General features: G+C 43.9%; 1 protein-coding gene across 1 annotated transcript in view; it reads left to right on the forward strand.

Annotated features, from left to right (window-relative positions):
* Positions 1–6,363: 6,363 nt before the first annotated feature.
* Positions 6,364–22,704, forward strand: part of LOC126336876 (pickpocket protein 28) — a 115,931-nt gene continuing 99,590 nt past the window's right edge. Inside the window, exon 1 of the mRNA XM_050000984.1 lies at positions 6,364–6,423. Coding sequence (XP_049856941.1) covers positions 6,416–6,423 — 8 coding nt within the window. The 5' untranslated portion in view covers positions 6,364–6,415. The remainder of the gene's footprint in view (positions 6,424–22,704) is intronic.

The raw sequence follows: 22,704 nt of genomic DNA on the forward strand, positions 1-22,704 counted from the left end.
TTCATCACTACTACATTGTGACCTGAATCTATAGCTGCTCCTGGGTACCCCTTACAATCCAGTATCTGATTTCGGAATCTCTGTCTGACCATGATGTAATCTAATTGAAATCTTCCCGTATCTCCCGGCCTTTTCCAAGTATACCTCCTCCTCTTGTGATTCTTGAACTGAATATTCTCTATTAATAGCTGAAATTTATTATGGAACTCAATTAGTCTCTCTCCACCCTCATTCCCTGTCCCAAGCCCATAGTGTCCTGAAACCTTTTCTTCTACTCCTTCCCCTACAACTGCATTCCAGTCTCTCATGACTATTAGGTTTTCATCTCCCTTTACATACTGTATTACCGTTTTAGTATCGTCATACACTTTATCTTTCCATCTTTAGCTTGCGACGTTTTCATGTATACCTGAACTAGCGTTGTCCGTGTTGGTCTGCTCTCGATTCTGATAAGAATAACCCTCTCACTCAACTCTTCACAGTAACACACTCTCTGCCATGCCTTCCTATTCATAACGAATTCTAATCCCGATATATCACTTTTTGCTGCTGTTGACATTAACCTATACTCATTTGACCAGAAATTCTTGCCTTCTTTCCACTTCACTTCACTGACCTCTACTATATCTAGATTGAGCCTTTGCATTTCCATTTTCAGATTTTCTAGCTTCTCTTCCACGTTCAAGTTTCTGCCATTCCACGTCGCTACTCGTAGAATGTTATTATTTCGTTGATCATTCAATCTTTTTCTCATGGTATCCTCCCCCTTGACAGTCCCCTACCGGAGAACCGAATAGGGGTTATTCCGGAATCTTTTACTAAATGAGAGATCATTATGACACTTCTTCAATTACAGGCCACATGTGCTGTGGATACACGGTACATGTCTTTAATGCAGTGGTTTACATTGCCTTGTGCATCCTCATGCCGTTGATCTTTGTTGATTTTTCCGCCTTCAGGGACAGTTTCCCACCGCTAGGACAAGAGAGTGCCCTGAACCTCTGCCGCTCCCCCACCCTCTTTGACAAGGCCGTTAACAGAATATGGATGACTTCTTATGCCGGAAGCTTTCAACCGCCAATGCTGATTATTAATCAATATTAAAGAGAGGCTGTATTTGAACCCACGACCGAAAACGGTTTGATTATGAATCAAAGACGCTACTCCAAGACCACGGGTGCAACTGAGTTACAGTTCCATTAATATTCCAGGTACTGTGCAAAGTCCGCTGAAGGGGCAGAGCCACTTGCTATGGCTTGAGAGCTCCAGGCAAGCGGTTTCCACCCGACTGCACACCGCTAAAGGACACAGCAGGAAGAGCACAGTCGTCGAAGATGGAGCATTTCTTGTTACAGGACCTTCCAGGCAGGCGTTTCATGTATGATGCAACAGGATGTATTGCACGGAAATCAGAAAGAATGTACTCAAGAAATCTTCGCAATAGGCTTCACCCTAAGCTAGACATACATACATCACTATGTCAATGCTAGGCAGTCACTGCTCCATAGGCAGATAGCTACTCATCATAATTAGTAATCTATACCACCATATAAAGACAAGTCGTTGTTAAACATTGTTACCAAAAATCTCGAAAAGTTCTTGATCGATTTACTTAAAATTTTTCACGATATTCTAATAAACGGTCGGACAGACATACGCTACATATTTTTAAATATATATGATATATAACTATGTATGTAGCCAATTACTTATAAATTTGAAACGTTGTTAGGAACAACCTGAAAAGTTCTTGGCTGGTTTGCTTCAAATTTATACACCATTTCATGATTACAAATTTGATATATATATATATATCGGTTTGTGCATCGTGCAATGTTATTTCTTGCCTTCTAAAAACCACTCCCAAGATTTTCATATTCTATCACTCGCTACGCGGAAACTATTAGTCTTACAAGAAAAAAGGACCTTCTTCTAGGAAATTACATGTAGTTAAATTTTGTACTTGATTGCTTTGCGCTTGAGGCCACTTTTTTCGAGTTATTAAAGAAGGACGTATGAAAGTGATCTTCAAACTCACCTACACCTCCATGGTCATCACTCATTTGTCAGAAGTTCTATATGTTGTTCGTGGCACCCTCTCCTACCACTGCAAAAAATTTCCAACTATCCGAGGGGTTCCCGGTAATACACCATTTTTGGCCTCTATAGACTGGGCTATTACGCCACCAGAATAGTCTGCTATTTCGTTAGCCGGCGGCAGTGGCAATTCAAATGGTTCGAGCACTATGGGACTTAACATCTGTGGTCACCAGTCCCCTAGAACTTAGAACTACTTAAACCTAACTAACCTAAAGACATCAAACACATCCATGCCCGAGGCAGGATTCTTACCTGCGACCGTAGCTATCGCGCGGTTCCAGGCTCTAGCGCCTAGAACCGCTCGACCACTCCGGCCGGCTCCGCGTTCAAAGACTGTTAATTCCCGTCGTGCGGCCATAATCACGTCGGAAACCTTTTCACGTGAATCATCTGAGTACTCATGACAGCTCTTCCAAAGCACTGTCCTTTTTTAACTTGCGTATGCGATACTATCGCCATCTGTTTACGTGCATATCGCTATCCCACGACATTGTGACCTCAGTGTACGATTAGAATGCTGCTACAGAACCTGAATTGCCAGAAAGTTTGTAATGGTATCCACATGAAGATTAAAAGTTTGCGAAATACAGCAGGAGAGGTCTCTCATACCCAAAATTCCAATGACACCAATGATTTACCCATTCATTTTAAGCGACTTCAGTTCTCAATCGAGTTTTCACTGGCTATAATAAAATATAACGCTCAAGGTCAGATAGAGGGGGAAGAGGGCAGGGACAGAGAGGGACGGAAGGTGGAGAGAGATAGGACGAAGAGGGGGGGGGGGGAGGGAGAGAGAGAGAGAGAGAGAGAGAGAGAGAGAGAGAGAGGTTGTGGGCACAGGAGGGAGGAGCAGGATAAGGATAAAGAGAGGGGAAGAGGACGAGATGCACAAAGAGAGGGGGAGGAGACAAGAAGAGTCGGACATATATTCAGTTCGTATATGTATTTAGCAATTGCGGAGCATTGCCGAGTTAGCTAGTATAGTCTTAAAAACTGCCAAAAAATAACACAGTGTGACTCATTATGGTATATACATTGCCTATTAAGCAGTTTAAGAGAGGCATGTACCAACATAGTAATATTAAGTACGGACAGACTTCAGAAGAAGTCTTGGGATGTGAAAGAAAATTGTTACATGATTTTAGATGTAATATTCAATACAAAAACATCACTTTAGCCGTCCACATCACGACTTCTACCTTGCATCACTGAATCTAAAAGTGTTTACTTGTAAAGGCGGAAGAAGAAGCTAAAAGTTGTTACAGAACCCAAGTAAGAGCATCTAATGTTTAATTAATTAATTAATTAATTAATTAATTAATTAATTAATTAATTAATTAATTAATCAGATGAGCTGATTAATTAACTAAGAGGAATTACATACATTGGAATTAATAGAAATCAATGGGTAAATTTGGACACCTATACACTGAAGCGACAAAGAACCTGCCATAGGCACACGTATTCAAATACAGCGACATGTAAACAGACAGAATACGGGGCAGCTTCAATGGCACGTAATTAAGATTTAAGCGAATTTGAACGTGGTGTTATAGCCGGCGCACGAGCGATGCGACACAGCATCTCGGAGGTAACGATGAGTGGGGATTTTCCCATTCCAACCTTGGTTGACAGTCCAAGAACACGTGCAGAGATAAAAAAAAGACAAACAACGTCAATCCATAAATCAGATGCAATTTATTGCTTCAACGTCACAACACAGAAGTGTTTTTTCATCGCTTGCTCACTGGAAATGAAATACGGGTCTTCTATGATAATCCAAAGCGCAAAAGGCCCTGTCTCTCTCCAAATGAATCGCCGCGAAATACAGCATTCATTTTGAATTGGTGATACCACGACAGATAGCGAATGCAGATATTTACTGTGAACAACTGCGTCGAGTAAATCGGACGTTAATTGAGAAGTGCCCAGCAATAATCAGCAAAAGAGGGGCGTTATTCCGCAACACGTTAATACAAGACCGTTCTGTGCGAGACGTACCCTGGAAACATTGGAAGAACTGGGGTGGGAGGTATTGTCTCACCCACCACAGTCGTTCGATATTGAGTCATCGGATTTGCATTTATTCCGATCGCCACATAATTTTCTAGGTAGCAAAAAATTTGAAAATGTGGCTGGCGCTCAGAATGTCGTCTCCAGATATTTTTCTCGAAAACAACTTGATTTTTATCGATCTGGCATCGAAAATTTTCACACTAGGTTGTTGATGACGCTGTTGAGTACATCACTGAATAAAAACAAAAGTTTGTTAACAATTTATCTGTTTGAATTTAATGTAAATAAACTACATTACTTTCCCACCCCTCTTATATACAAGGGGTGTTCAATAAGTAATGTTCTGAAGGCATGCTGGTTTTATTCAGGAATCCAATACACCATATTATTGCACCATTCTGTTTCTCACTCTTTTGCTTAAAATGCCCTGTTTTTCAAATGGTTCAAATGGCTCTGAGCACTATGGGACTCAACTGCTGTGGTCATCAGTCCCCTAGAACTTAGAACTACGTAAACCTAACTAACCTAAGGACGTCACACACACGCATGCCTGAGGCAGGACTCGAACCTGCGACCGTAGCAGCAGCGCGGCTCCGGACTGGAGCGCCTAGAACCGCACGGCCACCGCGGCCGGTGCATTTTTCAACATAATCTCCGTTAAATGCGACGACCTTATGCCATTTAACTGGCAGGGTCTGTATGCCACTCTACTGGTCGACATCGTAGCCAACGTCTTGGTGCATCAATAACCTCTCCATTATGCACATACTACACCCTTCAGTGGACAGACAGATGGAAGTCGGCAGGTGCGGGAAGCGGGCTGTAGGGTGAATGAGAAAAGTTCAACGAAGCTTTGTGAGTTCATCTAGGGTGCTCGGACTTGGGTGAGGGCTTATCATGGAGAAGGAATAGTTCGTTTGCATTTTTGTGGCGGCGAGCACTCTGAAGTCGTGTATTCAGTTTGCTGAAGACAGCACAATACACTTCAGAGTTGATCGTTGCACCATTAGGGAGGACACCAGAGTCCCAGAAGGCCGTCACCATGAGTTTACCGGATGAGGGTGTGCATTTGAACCTTTCTACGGTTCGAAGCGATGAATCCATGTTTCATCGCCTGTGTCGATGTTCGACAAAACAAGTGACACACTCAGCCTCGTAACACGCAAGCAATTCTGTACAGACGGCACTTCGTTGCTCTTTATGGTCTTCTGTTAGGCGGCGAAGAAGCCAGTGGGCACACACCTCTGAGTACCCATCTCGTGGACGAGAGACGTCCAGTTGGGCAGCGAGGTGTTTGATTGTGATCCATAGATTATCTCGAATTGGAGTGTCAGCACTCTCGGCTGGTCCCGGCGGAGGTTCGAGTCCTCCCTCGGGCATGTGTGTGTGTGTTTGTCCTTACGATAATTTAGGTTAAGTAGTGTGTAAACTCAGGGACTGATGACCTCAGCAGTAAAGTCCCATAAGATTTCACACACATTTGAACATTTTTTTGCCCGCACGCTCCAACATTTCAGGAGTCACAGCTGTATGAGGGTCAGCTGATAAGCGGGAGATGGGACTGGTTTGCGCGACCTTGTTGCGATGATGACAAACGCTTCGGCCAGCAACTCACCGTGCTTTTGTTCATTGCCTGCGCCTATGAATATTTGCGATGGTTTGGTTTTTCCGCCAAAAGAAACTCAGCTCTCTGCTTGGGAAACACCTGCGTTACAGACACATTTTGAAGGCGTATTGGAACTTCATTAAAGTATAGGGGCTGAAGAGGGAATGTATCACAAGTCCTACAACAAATTCATCATTTTTTCAACCGAAACTGGCGGAGAAAGAAAATTTGTTGCACTACTCGTACTTATTGAACGCTCCTCGTAATTTTAACCTTAAAATGTGCTGATATCTTGTATAATTCGTTTAAGTGCTTATTGTAAAACAGATATTGTTTTTGAAATATCATTATCGCTTTTGGAACCAAATGCAATTTCTTATTCAACGATTTCCGAATATGTAATCACTGGTTATTAGTAGTAGAAGGAAAAACTTGTGACCGTATTGCCGATGGTAGGATGGTGCTCAGAAACGGATGGTCGTGTGGAGAGCTTTTTGGCCTTTCGGTGTCGTGCTTGCGAAAGAAGCGAGGCGCACGGATGCTTTTTGATCGTGACGTCACCGTGGATGGGCGTGCGCACAGCAGTGGTTGGGCGGCGGCCACGGAAGCAGCAGGGGTGGCGAGCGTGGCCAGTTCACTTGTTGGCAGTGGGTCCAGCAGAGCGCACCACGCACAGCACACGGCCGCGACGCGATGAACGGGTAAGTCCACGACGGGGGCTAGGGGAGGGAGGCTTCACAAAAGATCCGTGCAGGAGTCTCTGCGGCTGTTAGGCCCGTGTAGGGTGTTCCACAAGGAACGCAGCTTTTGAGTGCGTGCCAGCATATAAAGTTATTCAGGAAATTAATTTATTTATTTACTGTATGCTTCCTGCGATTATGTATGAAATAACTCAAATACCCTCCACAGCTCTGGAGGCACGCTCTCGTTCTTTCGATAATTTTTTTCATAATACATGGGTTCCGTGCTTCTGATAGTAGAAACGGAATCGTTATAGGACTCTTCGCTGTCCATCCCTCTGTCTGTCTGTCTGACTGTTAAAAACTCTTTTTTCCCAGAAACGGATAGACATATCGATTTGAAATTCATTTCACATACTAAGGTGTATAGGCCCCTGGCGGTGTAGTAGATGTAAACTTAGCGGTGTAAAAAATTGAAGCTTCCAAGTTAACGCAGTCAGAAGATAAGTCCATTTATGTCACATATTTTAATACTCGTGAACTCACTCATCAAAACCTATAGGCTAGTTCCCGTTGGCCTAGAATCACGAAATTTGGTAGAAAGGGAAGTTTGACAATACAACCAAAGGAAAAATGTCCGAAAACTGTAAATTTGTGACTATATTACACGAAAGATTATTTTTTGTTTCTTTTCTGACTTTCTGTTTGCTCGTCCGTCGGTTAACACCTCTTTTTCTCAGAACCGGGTAGTCGTGTCATGTTGAAATTTAAGTCACGTACTAAGGTCTGTATGCCCTTGGCGATGTATTAAATGTAAGCTTCTAAGGCAATGCAGCCAATAGCTACTGCCACTTCGTTCACATATTTTGATACTCGCAAACTCACTCATCAAAACCTATAGGGAAGTTCCCGTTCGCCTTGTATCATGAAATGTGGCAAGAACCAAGGTTTCACATTACAACCAAGGGGAAGAAATCTAAAAACTATAGATAAGTAATTACACCAGACGAAAACAAAGTTTTGTCATTTGTTATCAGACTGACTGTCTATCCTCCCGTCCGTCTGTTAAGACCACTTCTTCTTAGGGACGAGCACACATATCGAGTAGAAATTTATGTCACATACTAACGTCTACGGACCCTTTGTTGTATAATAAACGTTATCTTCTGAGCTAATTCAGTCAAAAGATACGGCCATTTGTATCACAAATTTTGATACTGGCGAACTCGCTCCTCAAAGTCCATAACGGACCTCCCGTTGATCTACAAACATGAAATTTGGCAAGAAGTAGGGCTTCACAGTACAATTAAAGAAAAAAAAACCGAAAATTGTTAATCTGTAGTTGTATCGCACGAAAAAAAACATTTCTCTTGTTTTTTCTTCTCCGAGGTCAAAACTGAAATAAAAACAGTACTTTGGCATTCCGTCGGAATGGGTCGCAGTGGTTAAAGTCAAACATCGGGCAAGGAATGACATTATTGCTCATGTGACGTGTTTCAGAATTTATCCATCATCAGATATCCAGGAGCCATTAGTGTACGCAGATATGGCGTTTCAAGCTGCATGTGAAACAGATTATCTCAGACTATTCTACGAATGTTCGTTTCACATACAACCTGAAACGCCATAGCTCTGTGCAGTAAATTCCGAAACACGTCATATTAGCAACGAAGTAATTCCTTGTGTTATGTTTGACGTTTACTGCTGCGACCCAGTCAACTTGAACGAAGAAATATTATAGTAATAATGCTCGTCTGCCTCCTGCGTCACTTTGTGTCACATTTATTTTATTGAAATTATAGCTTTTCGAAAATGTTGGAATCACTGGGACCAATAACTCGTCATTATCAATCTCGACAACAGGCAAAAATTGTCGAGATCCTCGATTCCCGGAATGGATGGTCTATATATGTAATTAATTTTGTACAGAACCCTCTGTGCGTGAGTCCTACTCGCTCCTGGCCAATTTTTTCGATACACTCGCCCCGATAGTTCTGAAATTACATGCTGAATCTCAGTCTTGAGCTCTGGGAGTGATCGTGGCTTGTTTACACACGAAGTTTCAAATATCAACCTCCCCCCGCCCTCTCCCCAAAGTCAAACAACATGGTGTCAAATCACAAGATATGAGCGGGCAATGGACCCCACCGTTGCGAGAAATCACTTGGCCTGGGAACCTCTCTCGTAACAAGTCCGCTGTTGCAGTCGATGTGTGACAGATTGAGGTATCTTGTTGGAAACAAAACTATTCAGCACCCACACAAGTCACTTCAAAACAGCACGACAGCATGACTAGTAAATTATATTCAATGTCGTTAAAGTGATATTTCGTATGAGTTATTACCGAAAAACATACAACATTGCAAAACAAATGAATAATTTGCATCATATATTATATTATCTGTTGAACACAAGACATTCAAAAAGGATTAAATTTTTAGGATTTCAGCATAAACAACTGTCACAATCAATAAAACCTCAAGTCATCAGATAAGCCCAAAGTAGCTTACCACAAACAAATTGTCAACAAGTTGCGCAACATCCCATTAGAACCAGCTGACCTAACCGAAGAACCTCCTTTTTTGAGTCTTCTGAGTGCTTTTTCGTGCAACCGCACATGAATTTCTCTCCTGTGCCAAACGTCTTCATGCCAATACAGCACTTGCAACACACGTCCACAATTATCTGCTGGATGTATTCCAATCTCTGTTTTCTTCTACCGTTTTTGCCTTCGGCAGCTTCCGCTAGTATCATGGAAGTCATACGTTGATGTCTTAATAAATGCCCTATCATCCTGTCCCTTCTCCTTGTCCGTGTTTTCCACATACTCCTTTCCTCTCCGTTACTGCGCGGAACCTCCTCATTCCTTACATTATCAGTTCACTTAATTTTCAGCATTAGTCTGTACCAACACATCTTAAATGCTTCTATCCTCTTCTATTCCGGTTTCCCCACAGTCCATGTTTCACTACCATACAATTCTGTCCTGAAAACGTACATTCTTAGAAATTTCTACCTCAAATGAAGGCCTGTGTTTGATACTAGTACACATCTCTTGGCCAGGAATGCCATTTTTGTCAGTGCTAGTCTGCTTTTGATGTCCTCCATGTTCCGTCCGCCATTGCTTATTTCGCTGCCTAGGTAGCAGAATTCCTTAACTTCATCTACTTCATGATCATCAGTCCCGATGTTACATTTCTCGTTGTTCTCATTCCTGCAACTTCTCATTGTTTTCGTCTTTCTTCCATTTACTCTCAGTCTGTATTCTGTACTCATTAGACTTCTCATTCCATTCAGCAGATCCTGTAATTCTTCTTTTCTTTCACTTAGGATAGCAAGGTCATCAGTGAATCGCATCATTGATATCCTTTCTCCTTGAATTTTAGTCCCACTATCGAACCATTCTTTTATCTCCATCATTGCTTCTTCGATGTACATATTGAGCATTAGAAGCGAGGGCCTACATCCCTGTATTACAACCTTTTTGATCCGAGCTCTTCGTTCTCGGTCGTCCAGTCTTATGATTCCCTCTTGGCTATCATGCAAACCGTATATACCCATCTCTTCCTATAGTTACCCCAATTTTTCTCAGAATTTAGAACATCTTGCACCATTTTACATTGCCGAACGCATTCTCCAGACTAACAAATCCTATGAACGTGTCTTGATTTTTCTTTACTCTTGCTTCCATTATCAATCGCAACTTCAGAATTGCCTTTCTAGTGCCTTTACCTTTCCTAAAGCCAAACTGGTGGTCTTATAACACATCCAGATTTTTTCCATTCTTCTGTATATTATTCTTGTAAGTAACTCTGACGCAAGAGCTGTTAAGCTGATTGTATGATGATTCTCGACTTGTCAGCCCTTGCAGTCTTCGAAATTGTGTGGATGATGTTTTCCCGAAAGTCAGATGTTATATCACCAGAATCGTACTTTCTTCACACCAACGTGAATAGTCGTTTTGTTGCCACTTCACCCAATGATTTTAGAAATTCTGATAGAATGTTATCTACCCCTTCTGCCTTATTTGGCGTTACGTCCTCTAAAGCTCTCTTAAATTCTGGTTCTAAAACTGGATCCTCTATCTCTTCTAAATCGACTCCTGTTTCATCGCCTATCACACCGGACTATCTTTCCCCTCACGCAGGCCTTAAATGTACTCTTTCCACCTATCCACTCTCTCCTCTGCATTTAGCAATGGAATTCCCGTTGCACTCTTAATGTTACCATCCTTGCTTTTAATTGCACCGAAGGTTGGTTTGACTTTCCTATATGCTGGTCAGTCCTTCCAACAATCATTTCTTTTTCGATTTATTCACATTTTTCGTGCAGCACTTCCTGTTTATTTCATTCCTAGTTTGTATTCCTAAATATCCCTCAACATTTTTGCACTTTCTTCTTTCATCAATCAACTGGAGTATAAATTCTGTGCCGGCCGGTTCTAGGCGCTACAGTCTGGAACCGCGCGGTCGCTACGCTCGCAGGTTCGAATCCTGCCTCGGGCATGGATGTGTGTGATGTCCTTAGGTTAGTTAGGTTCTAAGATCTAGGGGACTGATGACCTCAAAAGTTAAGTCCCGTAGTGCTCCGAGCCATTTGAACCATTTTTTTTTATTAATTCTGTTACCCATAGTTTCTTCGCAGTTACCTTCTTTGTACCTATATTTTTCCTTCCAACTTCTGTGATTGCACTTTTTAGAGATGTCCATTCCTCTTCAACTGTACTGCCTACTGAGCTGTTTCTTACTGTTGTATCTATAGCCCTAGAGAAGCCAATGTCATCATTCCTTAGTAATTCCGTATCCCACTTCTTTGAGTATTTATTCTTTCTGACTAATCTCTTAATCATCAGCCTACTCTTTATCTCTACTACTGTGATCCGAGTCTGTAACTGCTCCTGGGTACGCCTTACAATCGAGTACCTGTTTTCGGAATCTCTGTCTGATCGTGATGTAACCGAACAAAAAATGGTTCAAATGGCTCTGAGCACTATGGGACTTAACTGCTGAGGTCATCAGTCCCCTAGAACTTAGAACTACTTAAACCTAACTAACCTAAGGACATCACACACATCCATGCCCGAAGCAGGATTCGAACCTGCGACCGTAGCAGTCGCGCCTAGAACCGCTAGACCACCACTGCCGGCGTAACTGAACAAAGTATTCGCTATAACTATATGTTATCCGAGGCTTTCCCAGCGTATGTGTTGTTTCCAGGGCTCTTGGGTGTCCAGCCGGATGCGATCGTTGATCGTTGAAGTCCCACGAAATTTCGGCGAATAACCTTTCCGCCATCATCAGGTGGTTCTGACGGAATGGTCTGTCTACGTGCCTGCTCTCATCTTTTACTTTCCCCTCTTTGGGGAAGTGTGAGGGGGAGTTTGTAGCCTTTCGGCTTTTACTCCCCTGTGTACGTGTGTGTGTGATTATTTCTTTAGTTTTTTGGTGTCTGTGATATGTGATGACTGTTCCGTTTGTGTCTGGTATTTGCCTGAGATTGGCGAGATGTTTGGTGTTATATGGGAAGGAGCAGGATTTGGGAATTGGATATTGGGATTTTCTCTTCGACTTAATCGTCGAAGATCGTCATGGGGCGCTTGCGCTTGTCGCGGGACATGTCATACCGACCTAGGGAGTGGATGAGGGCGTTTCCTGATCTGGAAGAACCCTCATAGGAGGCCCTTGCCAGATCTTGGAAACGCTCTCTCAGAAGTGGGATTTCGGCTGCAGCGTGCAGATCATCTCTGGGGAAATCCAAGAGGTAAATGCAATGCCTTCCTGAGGCCGCGGTTCTGCAGCCTTTGGAGTTTGTCCATCTGCTGCTTTGCCGCATATTCCATTACTGGCCGGTTAAGGGCCGTGGTCTAGTAGTTGCGTCTTTGATTCATAATCAAAACGTCTTCGGTCCTGGTTTCGATCCCCGCCACTGCCTAAATTTTGATAAATAATCAGCATTGGCGGCCGAAGACTTCCGGCATAAGAAGTCAGCCTCATTCTGCCAACGGCCGTGTCAAAGAGGGTGGAGGAGCGGATAGAGGTTCAGGGAACTCTCTTGTCCTAGGGGTGGGAAATTGCCCCTAAAGGCGGAAGAATCAGCAATGATCAACGACATGAGGATGCAGAAGGCAATGGAAACCACTGCATTAAAGACACGTAACGTGTATCCACAGGACATGTGGCCTGTAGTTGAAGAAGTGTCATGATGATCTTTCCATTGGCAAAAGATTCCGGAATAGTCCCCCATCCGGATCTCCGGGAGGGGACTGCCAAGGGGGAGGTTACCATGAGAAAAAGATTGAATAATCAACGAAAGGATAACGTTCTACAAGTCGGGGCGTGGAATGTCAGAAGCTTGAATGTGGTAGAGAACCTAGAAAATCTGAAAATGGAAATGCAAAGGCTGAATCTAGTTATAGTAGGGGGTCAGTGAAGTGAAGTGGAAGGAAGACAAGGATTTCTGGTCAGATGAGTATCGGGTAATATCAACAGCAGCAGATAATGGTATAACAGGTGTAGGATTAGTTATGAATAGGAAGGTAGGGCAAAGGATGTGTTACTGTGAACAGTTCAGTGACCGGGTTATTCTAATCAGAATCGACAGCAGACCAACACCGACAACAATAGTTCAGGTATGCATGCCGACGTCACAAGCTGAAGATGAACAGATAGAGAAAGTGTATGAGGATATTGAAAGGGTAATGCAGTATGTAAAGGGGGACGAAAATCTAATAGTCATGGGCGACTGGAGTGCAGTTGTAGGGGAAGGAGTAGAAGAAAAGGTTACAGGAGAATATGGGCTTGGGAAAAGGAATGAAAGAGGAGAAAGACTGATTGAGTTCTGTAACAAGTTTCAGCTAGTAATAGCGAATACCCTGTTCAAGAATTACAAGAGGAGGTATACTTGGAAAAGGCCGGGAGATACGGGAAGATTTCAATTAGATTACATCATGGTCAGACAGAGATTCAGAAATCAGATACTGAATTGTAAGGCATACCCAGGAGCAGATATAGACTCAGATCACAATATAGTAGCGATGAAGAGTAGGCTGAAGTTCAAGGCATTAGTCAGGAAGAATCAATACGCAAAGAAGTGGGATACGGAAGTTCTAAGGAATGACGAGATGCGTTTGAAGTTCTCGAACGCTATAGATACAGCAATAAGGAATAGCGCAGTAGGCAGCACAGTTGAAGAGGAATGGACATCTCTAAAAAGGGCCATCACAGAAGTTGGGAAGGAAAACATGGGTACAAAGAAGGTAGCTGCAAAGAAACCATGGGTAACAGAAGAAATACTTCAGTTGATTGATGAAAGGAGGAAGTACAAACACGTTCCGGGAAATTCGGGAATACAGAAATACAAGTCGCTGAGGATTGAAATAAATAGGAAGTGCAGGGAAGCTAAGACGAAATGGCTGCAGGAAAAATGTGAAGACATCGAAAAAGATATGATTGTCGGAAGGACAGACTCAGCATACAGGAAAGTCAAAACAACCTTTGGTGACATTAAAAGCAACGGTGGTAACATTAAGAGTGCAACGGGAATTCCACTGTTAAATGCAGAAGAGAGAGCAGATATGTGGAAAGAATACATTGAAAGTAAATTATGAATAATCCGCCTCGATTGCGAAAATTCCCGGTGTTTACCCAGGTTTCAACGTGGATAACCACGCCTTCTTCAGAACAAAATAAAAAACAGCTTGCCTAAATGGGCATAGTCAATTTCTAAAATGAACACCCACAACGGCAGGTCCCCATAAAATTTATTAACATTACACGGTACATCCGTACTAAGTCAATAACACTACTTAACTGTGTGTGCTGCCTCGCCCCAGCCAACGTGCGATGGGTCACAGGCTCTCCTCTGCACTGGAGAGCCTGTGACCCATCGCACGTTGGCTGGGGCGAGGCAGCACACACAATTGAGAATGCGCTAGGTGACGATGTTTGGCTTTAGGAAAAGTAAACGCACGAGAGAGGCAATTCTGACGTTACGACTAACAATGGAAGCAAGGCTAAAGAAAAATCAAGACACGTTCATAGGATTTGTCGACCTGGAAAAAGCGTTCGACAATATAAAATGGTGCAAGCTGTTCGAGATTCTGAAAAAAGTAGGGGTAAGCTATAGGGAGAGACGGGTCATATACAATATCTACAACAACCAAGAGGGAATAACAAGAGTGGACGATCAAGAACGAAGTGCTTGTCTTAAGAAGGGAGTAAGATAAGGCTGTAGCCTTTCGCCCCTACTCTTCAATCTGTACATCGAGGAAGCAATGATGGAAATAAAAGAAAGGTTCAGGAGTGGAATTAAAATACAAGGTGAAAGGATATCAATGATACGATTCGCTGGTGACATTGCTATCCTGAGTGGAAGTGAAGAAGAATTAAATGATCTGCTGAACGGAATGAACAGTCTAATGAGTACACAGTATGATTTGAGAGTAAATCGGAGAAAGACGAAGGTAATGAGAAGCAGTAGAAATGAGAACAGCGATAAACTTAACATCAGGATTGATGGTCACGGAGTCAGTGAAGTTAAGGAATTCTGTCAACTAGGCAGTAAAATAACCAATGACGGACGGAGCAAGGAGGACATCAAAATCAGACTCGCTATGGCAAAAAAGGCATTTCTGGCCAAGAGAAGTCTACTAATATCAAATACCGGCCTTAATTTGAGGAAGAAATTTCTGAGGATGTACGCCTGGAGTTCAGCATTCTATGGTAGTGAAACATGGACTGTGGGAAAACCGGAATAGAAGAGAATCGAAAAATTTGAGATGTGGTGCTATAGACGAATGTTGAAAATTAGGTGGACTGATAGGATAAGGAATGAGGAGATTCTACGCAGAATCGGAGAGGAAAGGAATATGTGGAAAACACTGATAAGGAGAAGGGACAGGGTGATAGGACATCTGCTAAGACATGAGGGAATGACTTCCATGGTACTAGAGGGAGCTGTAGAGGATAAAAACTGTAGAGGAAGACAGAGATTGGAAGACGTCAAGCAAATAATTGAGGATGTAGGTTGCAAGTGCTACTCTGAGATGAAGAGGTTAGCACAGGAAAGGAATTCGTGGCGTGCCGCATCAAAGTCAATAGACTGATGAAAAAAAAAAAGGCCTGGTACTGGGCAGGGAAGGAAGCTGGTTGAGTTCAGGATTGGGTATAGAGTGGACATTCTGACACAGACCTTCTTGTGTACCTCGTCTATGTGGGGTTTCCACGTAAGACGAGAGTCCAAGGTTACGCCAAGGTACTTGGCGGTTCTGTGCTAGGGGATTGGGGTTCCGTTTAGGTGAAGGTGGAGGGGGGGGACGTTGGGGAGATTCGCGCCTTCCGAGCCTGTGGGTAATCAGCATAGCCTGCCTGCGTCTTTTCAGAGTTGATGGTGATGCGCCAGCGACGGGGTAAGGTATCTGTGTCGTCTAAAACCCTTTGTAGCCTACGAATGACCAGGTCCTTATTCGCATTTCTCGTGTAGAAGGCTGTGTCGTCTGCGTACTGTGCAGTGTGCACCAGGGGGGCCATTGGAGTGTCCGCAGAGTACAAACTGTACAAAACGGGCCCCAGGACCGATCCCTGTGGCATCCCAGCACGAATACGCCTTTTGATGGAGGTGGCAGTTTCTACTTTGATAGAGAAAGTTCTATTCGTGAGATAGCTTTTGATCAGCTGAACTATGCTCCCGGGAAACCCTTGTGTGTATAACTTGTAGAGTAGCCCTCTGTGCCATACTGAATCAAAGGCTTTGGCTACGTCTAGTAGCACTATCCCGCATTAGCCTCTGTGGTTGAAGCCCTCTGTGGCTGCTTCAACAGCTCTCATGACCTGTTGTGGGGCAGAGTGGTTCTGCCAGAACCCGAATTGGAAATCCGGTAGAATTTGCTCTCTGGTAATATGGTCTTGTATGAGTCTTAGCAGGAGGCGCTCATAGATCTTGCTGAGGGTTGGCAAAAGGCTAATCGGCCTGTAGTGCTGTGGGAATAGAGGGTCTTTGCCTGGTTTGTGTATCGCGACCACTTCCGCATGTTTCCAGCAAGCTGGGAAGTTGCGGGAACGAGTAATCTCGTTGAGGACGTTCGCGAGGTGTGTGATCGCTGTGGGTGGGAGATTTTTGACTAACTGTTTAGTGACACTGTCGTGCCCTGGCGCCTTTCTTGTAGGGAGGGACCTAATTACCCTTGCCACGTCCTCGGGGGAAAAAACTATGGGTTCGTCCTCTGGGTCCTCCTCAGCATTGAGGGAGACAGCCAGTTGACGACTGACTACCTCTTCATGTTCATCATCCTGGGGTTCTGCCGCTTGAAACTGCTTCTCGAAGGAGTCGGCGAGGGCGTTGGCCTTCCCAGCATGGATGTAGACCAGTCCCCGCTCGCCGTGCAGTGGCGGCATCCTAGCGCGTCTTTTTGTGAACTGTTTGGTTGCTTGCCACAGTGTATGATCGTCTACTTTGAGAGCTGTGAGGCGGTTTTGCCATTGCTGGTTTCTGTGCTCATTGAGTGCTACCTTCAGTTCTCTCTGTAGACGATTGAGCAGCATACTGGTGGCCTGGTTTTTGGCAATCTTCCACTCTTTTGCCACTCTGTTCTTATGTCAATTTGAGCTAGTAAATGTTCCGGAAGCTGTATTTGCGGCTGTGGGCCATCCCTTTGTGGAGGGGTGGCCTCTTCCGCTGCCTGCAAGATTGTGTCTGTTAAGTCTTGCAGCGCTTGTTCTACTGTTTCGGCAGTAGGTGGCGGAGCGCGAGCGACATCAGAGGCGACAGTTTCTCGGTATCGCTCCCAGTCTGTACTTTGTAAGACGTCTGGTACCGTGGGAGTGCTACCCATTCTCCCACATCGACTCCTAGAATCACTGGCTACAAACCCTCCTAATGAGAGCTATCTCTAACACATCGGGCCTGCCTCCGTTTTTCGGAAAATGTGTGTGCTCGACTGGACCCCATGTTTCGAAGTGGTGGGTGGGCGCTAGTTCTTGCAGTTTGGCGCCTGCTCTGGCGGTTACTCTAGAATTCCAATCAGGGTGTTTGGCATTGAAGTCTCCCCCTATTACGAGTTTGCCTTCAATTTGCCCTAGAACATCTATGTCTCCCTCATCTATCTGGTCATGTGGGGGTCGCTAGACTGCAACAGTTCTTAAGAGTCCGGTGCCAGTGGTTACTTCCACCGCCACTGCTTCGATTTTATTGCTTGCTGCTAAGAATACCTGGTGGTGGTTGATCCCTCTTTTTATGTATATGGCCACTCCTCCGCTTTGTGTTGGCCTGTCTTTGCGATAGCTAACATAGTTGGGGACTGTCGCTTTTATTCCCGGTTTTAGGTGGGTTTCCCCCATCATGCATATGTCGATGGAGAACTCCTTCATGAGTTCTCTGAACTCGACCTCTTGATTAACAATGCTGTCTGCGTTAAAGACGCAAATTGTCAGGCCTTGGATGTTTCACATCTATTCATTATGGTGTTTTGAAACTACTGAGGAAGTCGCAGAGGGGAGCGACTGCTGCACTGCTGCCTGAAGGGCAACTAGGATCTGTGTGTTCTGCCTCTGGGCCTCCCTGAATTCCTTCATCATTTCCATGACGAGGTTCATGGTCTGCACCATAATGTCTAACACCTGATCCGAGGGTGTGGGCTGTGTGGGGTTCCCTAAAGCTTTATCTGTCATGGTGGACCTGGTCGTTGTTACTGTGTGCTTCGCGGTGTTGTTCTTGTGATGGTGTCTGGTGTTGTGGTGATGGGGCTACGTTTCCATGGCTTCTTGTAGGAGAAACCACTTCCGCATAAATTGCCCTTGGTGTGTCCGGTCTTGGTTTTACCCAGGTCTTGTCCATGTGTGTTGTGTTTTGTTTTCTTGTGTGGCTTGATGGGTTGGTGGTGTTTTGTTTGCTTGCAAGGGGGGCGGCCTTGGTGCCCTTTGCCTGCTGTGAGTGTCTTTTGTGGGCCTCACAACCCTGGTAACGCGCTGTGTGGTTTTTACCACACAGTGTGCACCTTATTTGTGGGTCCGTGTGTTTTATTGTGCATGTCCTTGTGTCATGGGCCTCGGCGCACTTTCTGCATCTTATTGCCATGGAGCAGTGTGGTGCAATATGATTAAGGCCCTGACATCTGAAGCACTGCACCATCTTGTTTTTGCGGCACAGTTGTTCAGTGGTCATAGGGACAGCCAGGATCATCTTTATTTTCCTTTTTTTTTGCGGGATACCTGGCAGTGTGACCTGATACAGGGGCCATTTGCTCCCTATGTTGCCCATCTGCTGGTCCGCCTTGATGACGTACCGCTGGGCAGTCAAGTCTGTTTTGATCGCCTGGGGGGACAGTCGTCTCGGTAGGTCTCGGATGACAATGTTCTTGTTTCGTGTCATTGTTGTGGGGAACACTGACAATGAGCAGACAGACCATTCCATCAGAACCACCTGATGATGGCGGAAAGGTTATTCGCCGAAATATCATGGGACTTCAACGATAGCATCCAGATGGACACAACAGCCCTGGAAACAACTTCGTTATTACTAACTGAAATTTATTACAGAATTCAATTAGTCTGTCTCCTTCCTCACTGCTTGTCGCAAGCCCATATTCTCCTGTAACCTTTTCTTCTACTCCTTCCCCTACAACTGTATTCCAGTCCCCCAAGACTATTAGATCTCATCTCCCTTTACGTTCTGTATCACCCTTTCAGTATCCTCATATACTTTCTCTATGTCTCCACCTTCAGCTTGCGATGTCAGCATGTGTACCTGAAATATTGTTGTAGGTGTTCGTTTGCTGTCGATTCTGATAAGAACAACCTTATCACGGAACTGTTCACAGTAACACACTCTCTGCCCCACCTTCCTATTCATAACGTATCATGCTCCTGTTATACCATTTGCTGCTGTTGATACTACCCTATACTCATCTGACCAAAAATGCTTGTCTTCTCTCCATTTCACTTCACTGACTCCTACTGTATCTAGATTGAGCCTTTGCACTTCCCTACCACGTTCAAGCTTCTGACATTAGACGCCCTGACTCGTAGAACGTTATGCTTTTGTTGGTAATTCAATCTTTTTCTCACGGTCACGTCCCACTTGGCACTCCGTTCCCGGAGATCCCAGTGGGGTACTATTCCGGTATCTTTTGCCATTGGAAGGATCATCATGATACTTTTTCAATTACACGCCACATGTCATGTGGATACATGTTATTTGTGTTTAATGCAGTGATTTCAGTTGTCTTCTGCATCCTCATGCCGTTGATCACTGTCGATTCTTCCGCCTTTAGAGGCAGTTTCCCACTCCAAGGACAAGAGAGTGCCCTGAACCTCCACCCACTTTGACAAGACTGTTGGCAGGATGAGGATGACTTATTGTGCTGACTATTAATCAGAATTTAAGACGTATTCATAACTAATCAAAGACGCTACCCCTAGACCACAGGTACCCTGCCGAGGAGCTAAACATCCTTTAAATAGCTCCTTACAATAATAGCTACAATTCATGTTTAATAGACGAGTTAAGGTCCCACATTAGAAAGACAAAACCACCTCAGATAACGCCGCAACACATCTGACAGAAACAAGCATGATCGTGCCTTAATTGACAGAACTTACACATAAGTCACCAAAGTCATCTCAGTTTCATATCCCAGTCCGGCAGACAATTTTAATCTGGCAAGAAGTTTTATGTGAAAGTTCTGGGATTTGTCGTATCCTCGAGGTACATCTTGTTACGTTCGAAACATACGTTAGATTTTGAAGGCTCTGGGCCACATTCGTGATTGAGCGGTTGTCAAAATCTAACTGCAACTTTTAATCGCTCTTTGATGCGTGACCGTGTACTGCAATCGGCAGCGCATTGTCGGGGAGGCACGCATTCTGATTTAGAGTTCCAGTCCGGCATACTGTAGCTAATATAAGACAAAAGCAGTCCCGCGTCAATAACACGCACATTCACTCATAGAAAAATATCTTTAACATAAAACTGCAGAATGCTTATAAAGATACAAAGATTTTAAATTACAACATATGTTGGTCGCCTGCAACTCTATCTGGTTTTGAGCTCGTGATATAACATTCAAACTTACTGTACGAGTCAGATTATTTTAAAACTAGGGCAGCCACAGCTAAAGTAATTATACATAACTGATTGACCATTCGTACAGTGTAACACAGGTTTTTATATACGGGAGCTAAAACATATAACTGAATGAAAAGTCCCATAGTCCGCAATAGCTGCGTTTGTTGAAGTCGATTAAACTCGCACAACCGGTTTCGCAACTTTTTTAAGTTGCATCTTCTGGTGTGTATAATGCTATGTCATATGGTATAAGGAGTTACTTCAAAATGTCGCAGAGTAACGGCTAGCGTGGCTAGGCAGAGTTCTCAGCCTTCTTCAGTTGGTAAAACCATCATCAGCAATGAATGTCCAGCCTGTGTTAAAATCTGTCATAAGTTGAAGGATTAAAGGATGTTCCTACAGACCTCTGTCAAGCAACGGACGCTGGACTCGTAAATGTTAGCCACGAAAATATTGGATCCAGAAACGACACGCTTATGTGGGTTTGTAATAGTAACTCTAGGGGCTGACAACACGAGTTAAGAGGCATCTAATTGGTTGTCGGTGCGTGTGCGCTGGCTGCCGTCCGGGTAAATCTTGTGCGTGGTGTTTGAAGGCACTGTGGGCTGCATGAAACTGAGAGGTAGGGGCAGCTGAACCTCCCTTACTTTCAGATTTCAAGGCCTTTGACGCTCTGTTGCTATTTTTCTAGTACTTTGCACTGTATTTCCAAAAGAGTAACAAAGCTCTAGTATTGCATTTCCTTCCACGACTTAGTGTTACACCTCGTTCACCTTCTTTCTTACTCTAAAAGAGCAACGAAGTTCTAGGAATCAACTGTTATTTTAAGAACTATTGTTACTTTTATTTAATTTCACATCTTACTCTTAAATCTCTAGAATTTCAAAGAATTAGATAGTGTCATACATCCCAGATCAAAAGGTTGGGCTTAACCTTAACTTGATACTCGCAGAATAAGTCTTTGAATCCTTTCAGCGTAGTATGCGACTACCAAACAAGTTGTGGATCATGGTACGCAACCGAAAACTATATATCACTGAACTTCACACTTCCTTCTTTCTGATTAAAATTATTTGTCTGTGTAGCAACCCTGTTCAGTCTGTGTAACACTTACTGTAGTATCCTGTTGTGCCTACCAGGGCCTGAGTTGTATCAGACAGAGTGCGTGGTTTTCCACTAAAACTGATTTACAAAAAAAAAAAAAAAAAAAAAAAAAAAAAAAAAAAAAAAAAAAGTTCAAATGTGTGTGAAATCTTATGGGGCTTAACTGCTAAGGTCATCAGTTCCTAAGCTTACACACTACTTAACCTAAATTATCCTAAGGACAAACACACACACCCATGACCGAAGGAGGACTCGAACCTCTGTCGGGACCAGCCGCATAGTCCAGACTGCAGCACTGATTTACCTATATCTTCCTTCAACAATTGCGTTTATGGTCCTCTGTTCGTTTTTACGTCTTTCTCTGTGCAGTTTTTATATTCCATTCTTCCCTGTAAGCACAGTAATATCTAAGGCCAGTTGAGGATGCTCGCCAACCATTAAAAGCACCATAGCCATATTTAGCTGTGCGCAGGTGGACGTGGATACTACGAAGAGAACGGTCGGAAAACGAACCTTAATTTACGAATGCTTGGTTTCACGGCGATATGTAACAATAAAGTTCTCTCGAGATTCCACCCGCCTCAAGTGGTTTAAAATCCACCAGCTTTCGGCCTGTATTTCTTAGCTATTGTCAATCGGTGACTGTCACCACTTGACAACGGACGAGGACTACTCGGACGAAAGCTCGTGGATTTTAAACCACTTGGTGTGACTGTAGCTGGAAAGAAATTTAACAGAACTTTATATTTTCCTCATATTTTATATTTCTTTGTTTTTGGGAGGCAGGGGACCGCTCGTACTCGGGAGCACCTGGTAATAGTCCCGTTACTCCAGCCTAGTTACGACCCTGAGAAAATGGCAGTCTTAGAATGCTGCTCTCTCTCTTGGAGCCCCTTTATCACATGACCATTTGGTACAAATTCTACAGAGCAACAAGAGTGCAAATTTAAAGGAGTAATTAATAATTACCCGCCCGGTTGGCCGTGCGGTCTAACGCCGGTGAGCCGGCCAACCTGTGGATGGTTTTTAGGCGGTTTTCCATCTGCCTCGGCGAAAGCGGGCTGATTCCTCTTATTCCGCCTCAGCTACACTATGTCGGCGATTGCTGCGCAAAGAAATTCTCCACGTACGCGTACACCA

The sequence above is a fragment of the Schistocerca gregaria genome, chromosome 2 (assembly GCF_023897955.1).
Source record: "Schistocerca gregaria isolate iqSchGreg1 chromosome 2, iqSchGreg1.2, whole genome shotgun sequence".
In the NCBI taxonomy this organism is placed as follows: Eukaryota; Metazoa; Arthropoda; class Insecta; order Orthoptera; family Acrididae; genus Schistocerca; species Schistocerca gregaria.